The 9,059-nt window shown below is 44.8% G+C and overlaps 1 protein-coding gene across 5 annotated transcripts in view; it reads right to left on the bottom strand.

Moving 5' to 3' along the window:
- Positions 1 to 30: 30 nt before the first annotated feature.
- The window catches only part of spata13 (spermatogenesis associated 13), a 48,514-nt gene continuing 39,485 nt past the window's right edge, over positions 31 to 9,059 (bottom strand). For 4 of the 5 annotated variants that reach the window (XM_055881916.1, XM_055881918.1, XM_055881920.1 and 1 more), the window contains 9 exons: positions 8,360 to 8,490; positions 7,742 to 7,921; positions 6,540 to 6,737; positions 5,669 to 5,848; positions 5,201 to 5,433; positions 4,937 to 5,066; positions 3,669 to 4,047; positions 918 to 992; positions 31 to 809 (listed from right to left, as the gene is read on the bottom strand). In XM_055881916.1, coding sequence (XP_055737891.1) covers positions 613 to 809; positions 918 to 992; positions 3,669 to 4,047; positions 4,937 to 5,066; positions 5,201 to 5,433; positions 5,669 to 5,848; positions 6,540 to 6,737; positions 7,742 to 7,921; positions 8,360 to 8,490 — 1,703 coding nt within the window. In that variant the 3' untranslated portion in view covers positions 31 to 612. The remainder of the gene's footprint in view (positions 810 to 917; positions 993 to 3,668; positions 4,048 to 4,936; positions 5,067 to 5,200; positions 5,434 to 5,668; positions 5,849 to 6,539; positions 6,738 to 7,741; positions 7,922 to 8,359; positions 8,491 to 9,059) is intronic. The other variant, XM_055881917.1, reaches the window with a different exon arrangement.

The raw sequence follows: 9,059 nt of genomic DNA, 5'->3' as shown, positions 1-9,059 counted from the left end.
ACCAACCAATAAAATTGAGAAATACACTACTTGTATTTGGTACTTTTTGTAAAAGAGTTTATTTACAACAGTGTTAACAGGGTTACTGAATGTGCAAATGCGTGTGTAGACTGTCCTCTGGGCATTCAGCTCTCAGAAGAGCCACTTGTGTCTTCACTAGCAGTCCAACTCCAACAGGGACCAGCCTCAGCGAAATGAACTAAAACCAAGGTAGCAGGTAAGTACTCAACTCCTATTTGAAAAGCTAAAATGTGCTTCACATCATGGTCATAACTACATGAATACAGGTATGTGCTGGGCGGTTGGGTATTAAGGAACCTCAGACCTACAAAAAGCAGCATCTTTACCACACCAGCACATGGAGGGAGTCAGTCTGTATGCATATTAACACTTATGGGAAATCTCTCCCAATTTGCAGGCACAGATTTGAAGACACAAATAGAAACCGAATAGACATAACGCACACAACAACAAAATATACATACACTTTAAGAGGCACACAAACACATTGATAAAACACACATTACACAAAGTAGTACGTGCACAGATACTATGCTGAAATATGTAGGTCCATAATTGTATGTTTTTCTCTGAGTCCTCAGGGCGAGATCCTCACTTCCTGAACAAGGCATGTCGGGTGAAGGTGTACCACAGGTGGGCGGGCTTTTGCTTGGGCTCGGCCAATGTGAACACCTGCTGCTGAGGCACACTGGTTGGCACAGTAACATGGCGCTGGTGAATTGGATGCAGGGGTTGGTGGTGGTGGTGGTGGTGGTGGTGGGGCGGGACAGAGCCAGAGTAGCCTATGGCTGAGAAGAAACAATGTTTTTAAAACATTATTTGTAATAATAAGAGTATTTCACTAAATCCAACACCACAGCAATTGTAAGAACACAGAAGTATGATTGCTTGCTTACTCTTCATTTTCCCTTGTTTGGATCTTCTTGCATTGAAGATTGCTTGTTTTCTCTGCGTTTCACTGATCTTCATTCCTGTCATGAAATTAAAAAAATACCAGTCAACCCAATGTCATTCAACATGGACTTACTTACACGCTCTCCTCTTGTGAATGGTTTTAGATTCTATTTATTCGAAACCAAAGAAGAAAAGTGAAAGACAAAACAGTACAGATAAAACAGTTTGCAGGTGAGGTTGAAAACAAAAGAGCTTATACAAAAACCACACACAAAAAAAACGTTCAGAAGTTTGGGGTCACTTAGAAATGTCCTTGTTTTTGAAAGAAAAGCACATTTTATGTCCATTAAAATAACATCAAATTGATCAGAAATACAGTGCACACATTGTTAATGTTGTAAATTACTATTATTGTAGCTGGAAACGGCAGATTTTTAATGGAATATCTACATAGGCGTACAGAGGTCCTTTATCAGCAACCATCACTCCTGTGTTCCAATGGCACGTTGTGTTAGCTAATCCAAGTTTATAATTTTAAAAGGCTAATTGATCATTAGAAAACCCTTTTGCAATTATGTCAGCACAGGTGAAAACTGTAGTGATGATTAAAGAAGCAATAAAACTGACCTTCTTTAGACTAGTTGAGTATCTGGAGCAACAGCATTTGTGAGTTCGATTACAGGCTCAAAATGGCCAGAAACAAATAACTTTCTTCTGAAACTCGTCCGTCTATTCTTGTTCTGAAAATGAAGGTTATTCCATGCGAGAAATTGCCAAGAAACTGAAGATCTTGTACAACGCTTTGTACTACTCCCTTCACAGAACAGCACAAAAGGGCTGTAACCAGAATAGAAAGAGGAGAGTGGGAGACCCCGGTGCACAACTGAGCAAGAGGACAAATACATTGGAGTGTCTAGTTTGAGAAACAGACACCTCACAAGTCTTCAACTGGCAGCTTCATTAAATAGTACCCGCAAAACACCAGTCTCAACGTCAACAGTGAAGAGGCGACTCCGGGATGCTGGCCTTCTAAGCAGAGTTCCTCTGTCCAGTGTCTGTGTTCATTAGCCCATCTTAATCTTTCATTTTTATTGGCCAGTCTGAGTTATGGCTCTTTCTTTGCAACTCTGCCTAGAAGGCCAGCATCCTGAAGTCACCTCTTCACTGTTGACATTGAGACGGGTGTTTTGCAGGTACTATTTAATGAAGCTGCCAGTTGAGGACTTGTGAGGTGTCGGTTTCTCAAACTAGACACTAATGTACTTCTCCTCTTGCTCAGTTGTGCACCGGGGCCTCCTTCCTATTCTGGTTTAAGCCAGTTTGCGCTGTTCTGTGAAGGGAGTAGTATACAGCGTTGTACGAGATCTTCAGAGTCTTGGCAATTTCTCTAGCCTTAATTTCTCAGAACAAGAAAAGATTGATGAGTTTCAGAAGAAAGATTTGTTTCTGGCCATTCTGGCCTGTAATCGAACCCCCAAATACTCAATAAGTCTAAAGGCCAGTTTTATTGCTTCTTTAAGCAGAACAGTTTTCACCTGTGCTAACATATTTTTAAAAGGGTTATCTAATGATCAATTAGCCTTTTAAAATGATAAACTTGGATTAGCTAACACAACGTGCCATTGGAACACAGGAGTGATGGTTGCTGATAATGGGCCTCTGTACACCTATGTAGATATTCCATAAAAAATCTGCCATTTTCAGCTACAATAGTCATTTATAACATTAACAATGTCTACACTGTATTTCTGATCAACTTGATGTTATTTTAAATGGACAAAAAATGTGCTTTTCTTTCAAAAACAAGGACATTTCTAAGTGACCCCAAACTTTTGAACGGCAGTATTTGTATTTGTGTTTAATCAGTTAAAGCATACTAATTATAGTTGAACATGATAGAGTCAGTATACAAAAAAATAAGTTTGTGTGTGTGCATGAATGTGTGTGTTTAAGAGTTAGGCTACATGAAGGAGACATGGGAAACACCTTTCCCATCTTCCCAACAACCCCTCTTCTAGTCGCCACCCCTTTCCTCTTCCCTCCTCAATATCTCCTTCCTTTTCCACTTCCCTCATCAGTCTCTCCTTCCCTTTCCTCTTCCCTCATCAGTCTCTCCTTCCTTTTCCACTTCCCTCATCAGTCTCTCCTTCCTTTTCCACTTCCCTCATCAGTCTCTCCTTCCCTTTCCACTTCCCTCATCAGTCTCTCCTTCCCTTTCCACTTCCCTCATCAGTCTCTCCTTCCCTTTCCACTTCCCTCATCAGTCTCTCCTTCCCTTTCCACTTCCCTCATCAGTCTCTCCTTCCCTTTCCGCTTCCCTCATCAGTCTCTCCTTCCCTTTCCACTTCCCTCATCAGTCTCTCCTTCCCTTTCCACTTCCCTCATCAGTCTCTCCTTCCTTTTCCACTTCCCTCATCAGTCTCTCCTTCCCTTTCCACTTCCCTCATCAGTCTCTCCTTCCCTTTCCACTTCCCTCATCAGTCTCTCCTTCCTTTTCCACTTCCCTCATCAGTCTCTCCTTCCCTTTCCACTTCCCTCATCAGTCTCTCCTTCCCTTTCCACTTCCCTCATCAGTCTCTCCTTCCCTTTCCACTTCCCTCATCAGTCTCTCCTTCCCTTTCCACTTCCCTCATCAGTCTCTCCTTCCCTTTCCACTTCCCTCATCAGTCTCTCCTTCCCTTTCCACTTCCCTCATCAGTCTCTCCTTCCCTTTCCACTTCCCTCATCAGTCTCTCCTTCCCACTCCTTCTCACCCATCTCCTGGTCCTCCTGTACCCTCTGTCTCTCCCTGGCGAAGGCCTGCAGCCAGCGTTGTCTATCCTGGGGTTTCCTGCAGCAGAGGTAACACAGGGTCTCCAGGGTGGAGCTGTTCCGGAGCCGCAAGGCGTTCCTCAGCAAGATGCCCAGCTCGGGGTCCCTGCCATCGGGCATCTGCAGCACCGATGTGTTGTCCATGTCCAGGCGACCACGGTAGTGCAGCAGGTCGCGGCGCAGTACGTCCTTCTTACAGAACACCAGCTGGTGGTCGAACAGGAAGAAGCTGCGCTGCTGCGTCTTGTTGCCCTGCCGGACAATCCGGGTGAGTTCCCCAGAGTGGATCAGCTCCGAGCTGCGCTCCAGAACATCCGCTCCCTGGGAGAGAGCACACACACACAGAGAGAGAGGGAGTGAACCAGTATCTGGGCAGAGGAGGAGACATTGAATATGACTAGTCTCATCTCTAGCCCAGTTTACTACCATTCATTTTCCCATTAGACAGCTCTGCAAGCGTTATGTCAAAATACATCAGATACTCACTAAATATGGAGTGTCGCTGAGCAACTATCGTCATTTACTGTCGTCTCACCAGGTATGTATATCCCCAAAAAAGTCTACATAAAAATGTACATGTGCCAAATCCACCTCTTCAGAAAGCTCTCTAAAAACATACCTTATATGGTCTACTTAACCTACTTGATCTCCAATAACATGGTCTACTTAATCTACTTGTATTAAATATTATTACAGGTTGATGACATTGTAGATGATATTGTAGATGATAAAATCAATGATCTTTAGGGATAGAGTACTGCTGCTGGATCAGCCGACATGTACGCGGTAGTAATGAGGGATTTTATTGCTGGTACCGAAGAGGTGATTTGAGACTAGTCATTCATTGTCTCTCCTCTGCACAGATACTGGTTCAGAGAGGGTGTTGCATTTGTCAGATCATTGTATGAGTCATTGTCTACATCTTAAATGGTTAGTGCTAGCCGGGATCCTTGGGAAGTCTCTACCCTAACCCCTACCATAACCCTTAACTATTTTACATTTCAACCTCAAATGGGGTAGGGACCCCGGATAGCATGGACCCATGTTAAACGACACCTTATTTCCCAGACTGAGTACAGGAGACGAGCACAAGGTTGAAATGGGTTTCGATGCAAAGCCTTAACATGAACACTGTAGTAGCCATGTAATAATATGGTGGTAAAAGGTTTCTGCTACAGTAACAATGTAAAAAAGTAGTGAGGAGCCTCACCTCCCAGCGTAGGATGGCCACCTGCCAGTGAGCTATGGCGTCAACACTCTCCAGCCTCCTTTTCCCCTCGTTGATCAGGCTCGCCACATTCCTCATTGCCTCGTACGCGTCACTAACTCCACCATAGTCACTACAGAACACAACATCAACAGCATTCGAGAGTGTGAAAAGGTTTGTGTGTGTGTGTGTATTCGTGTGTGTGTGTGTGTGTGTATGTAGCGAAGTTAGTAAAGGAAAAAGTGGTCAGTGTGTGTTGTGGCCTACCTGTGGTCTTTGGGGGTGTATTTGAGCAGCTCTCCCAGCTGCAGGGGGTATTTGCAGATCTTCTGGACGGGCGTGAGCAGGAAGCCGGCGATGGAGATGTCAATCATCTGCTGCAGCAGCCGGCAGGCCTCAAAGAAGTGCTTGTACCTGCCCAGCTTCATGAGGCGCTGCAGCTCCCCACACGCTGCAGGGTGGGTGTTACAGTACTCAGAGTAGATGGAAAAACCCTCCCCCTGAGAGAGAGGATAAGAGGATGGGGGGGTGAGTGAAGAGGGTGAGAGTGGGTAAGGAAGGAAAGAGTGTGGGAGGGGGGGGGAAGAGGGGCAAAATAGTTCAATAGAGCCAAACGGGGATATGACTGTTGAAATGTATAACTGTGTAATGTATTCACGGAGCAAAAAGATAAATGGTATGGAAAAAGGCTGGATCCAATTCTGAAAAAAGTGTGTGTGTAAAGGGTATAACAACCTGTAAGAGGAAACAGGCTCCTATCTCACTGAGGTGAGGCTGGTCTGTGTTGTACTTCTTCTCCAGGTCTTTGAGGAACTGTCTCTGGAACTTGTAGATGTCCTCGATGTTACTGAAGATGGTCTTCAGCTGCAGCTCAGTGAACATGCCCGGGTGTTTACCACACTGACGGATATAGCCCTGGGAAAAGCATTAGACATTTTGTCTGGATCAAAATGAGGCTTAAGTGGTGGAGTGTGGCCAATGGTGTGGTCTCCGATCAAACATTTTAGAGGCCCTCCTGTTGGGCGCAGTGACAAAATGTAGCTGTTTTAAAGCTAATGTGTACATTTATACACATTTTTTACATGAGACAGAGAAAATGTGCAGTATTAAAGCAAATGTCCTGCAATTCTACACATTTCACCATAGCTCATGCTATCTGAGCGACACAAACAAACAAAATCAATGGGGGAAGACTGTCTAGCTTTTATTTTTGTGATTGTTAGTTCTCAAAGATGATCTTATCACAAAATACACTAGTATGTTATCTTTTCAACATACTTTATATCTGGTTTTAGTGCTTTAAGTTAACACTGGAAAAAAATGTCTAACCTGAAAATAATTTAAATAAAAATAAATAACACTAATTAAAATGTATGTATTTGGACATAGGCGCTGAAAAAACAGGTGGCACACCCAAGACTTTTCTATGCAGTAAAAAACACTGACAGAGGTTGTGTTCAATGCTAAGGTTTGACCAGCAGGGGGAGCCAATGGGCAGAAAAGCTGGTGGCAATCCAGAGCCCTAGTTGGAATATCAGTGATGATGGTGGAAAGAGATTGGTAAGGGTTGGTTAATGTTGGTGGTTGTGGTCGAGCCTCCACCCACCTCACAGATGTCCCGGAGATGTTTGATGTAGATGCGTTCAGTATTCATGATCTCTTTGACCACGTTAGTCCTCATCTGCTCACGGTGCTCGGCGCTGTGTGTGTGAGTGTCCCGGGTGTCAGTGTGTTCGTCCTCTTGGTCCAGAGCACAACTCTCTACACTTTCTGCTCCTGACTCCTCCTCCTGGTTCACACGAACCTGTCAATCAAACACACTCCCCCACATTACTAGGGCAACCACAGAGTCACACAGTCCACCTAGTTAACTAGCACCTGGAAATGAAACTTAACCCAACCTACATCCCTATGGTAACATTGGAAACACCATGTATGGTTAACAAGCCCCTGTCTGTCAACAACAATCACCAATAGGGGAAATTACCAAGCGGTCACCCACCTGTCAATGAACTGGCCTCGCCATGGTTACCATAGCTTGCCTTAGTAAGACGCAACTGTCAATCAACACAAGTCGCCAGGGAAACCACTGAAACATCTGAACCCCTCAGCCCTTGAACACACACTACTAAGGGGCGTGGTTGGCGCTAAGCCAGTTTCAGATCCTTTGGCTGGGAGGGTCTACAGTAAACATCAATTACACAGGGAGGTCAATGTCCACTTAGACAAAACATGGACACTTCTTATATTTCAACAACCTAACCATCATGTCTTGTACAGACAGTTGTTTAGTTTGTGGCTCTTTTAAACATTTTTTTTTTAGCTTTATGGCCTGATCTATATCTTGGTGTTGTGTAAAAATATCAATAAAACATGAAGAAATGGTGAATAATTGACTGATTGAAATTGAAAATTAAGAGTTAGTGCACCAGACTGACTTCTTGCGGATAAAAATCAGCGCGTGATGACATAGTGCCCACAAAATGTATTTTTCATGTACCGAATAAAATTCTAAAGTTCAATGTGTTTGCATCGCATCTTCAACTCTACCGATAGTTTTGTCACAAAAACTGTTGAGTTAAATAGCAAATGTGCTACTCTGGTCTTTGGAAATTTCTTGCATAATACATTTTACCGACACAAAATGATCCCACCATGTCGAACTAACAAATGATCTGTCGGCATTTATAAAATTGTACCGAATCTTCCTGTTTCCATCACAGCTGTTGCGATGTTTTTATTTATTTATACGGTATGACTTTACTCACATAAAAACTGTGGATGGAAAAGTGATTAAAGTAGTTTTACCCTGACGAAGCTAGAGGGGAACCAGGCCTCCCTGTCTGCCCCCATGCCCCACCACCAGTCCTTGTGAGGGGCCTCCAGCACCCGGATCACATCCCCCGCCTTGAACGCCAGCTCCTGCTCCTCCATCGTCACATGGTCCCACAGGGCCTCCGCATACACCACTTGACCCTGGCTTATCCACTGACACACACACACACACACACACACACACACACACACACACACAGAGAGATAAAAAAAAAAACTATTACATACATCAGACTGTCTGATGGCTGAAGGTTTTCCAGTTAAAGAAATGAGAAGTCACATTATTCCCCTGATGTTTCTCTGTACTCAGAGTTACAGAGTCAGAGTTTTATGTAATGACAGACACGCACAGATAAATACAGAATTACATGCACAGCACACTCATGTCCGACACACAGATTATGCTTGGACTTGGACACCAGAGCCGTGTCCAAAATTTGACCAAAACAGATCACACACAATCACATAGAAATAGACACATCAGAGACGACTTGGCAGAAACGGCATGTTGACTTGGAGAGACGTTACGTCTGTTGCCAGGAACGGTAACAGAACACACTCTGCAGGTAAACACCCAGGTAGGCAGCTCACCTGGCTGAGAGCAGACAGCTCCACCCCAGGCTGCAAGTACGTTGTGACGTCACTGAGCTCATCGAAGCTCCCCTCCTCCTCACTCACACTGTCACCATCCACCGCTGCAGAACGCTCTGAACCGGCGTCTGCTTTGGGGAGGAGAAGACAGTCAAACATTATACATGCTCACACACCGAACGAGGGGAAACATACTTTTACATTATACTTTCAAAGAGCTCTTCTGCTTTGCTGTTAATTTACAGACACTAGACCCACTGCCTCATTCTCACACACCCTCACCACTCAACCCCACTCTGCCTCATTCTCACAGACCCTCACCACTCAACCCCACTCTCACAGACCCTCACCACTCAACCCCACTCTCACAGACCCTCACCACTCAACCCCACTGCCTCATTCTCACAGACCATCACCACTCAACCCCACTCTGCCTCATTCTCACAGACCCTCACCACTCAACCCCACTCTCACAGACCCTCACCACTCAACCCCACTCTCACAGACCCTCACCACTCAACCCCACTCTCACAGACCCTCACCACTCAACCCCACTCTCACAGACCCTCACCACTCAACCCCACTCTCACCACTCAACCCCACCCTCACCACTCAACCCCACCCTCACCACTCAACCCCACCCTCACCACTCAACCCCACTCTACCTCATTCTCACAGACCCTCACCACTCAATCCCACT

Source organism: Salvelinus fontinalis, chromosome 25 (assembly GCF_029448725.1).
Source record: "Salvelinus fontinalis isolate EN_2023a chromosome 25, ASM2944872v1, whole genome shotgun sequence".
Taxonomy (NCBI): domain Eukaryota; kingdom Metazoa; phylum Chordata; class Actinopteri; order Salmoniformes; family Salmonidae; genus Salvelinus; species Salvelinus fontinalis.
The sequence above is the reverse complement of the archived record's forward strand: the minus strand, read 5'-3'. Positions and strand labels throughout refer to the sequence as shown.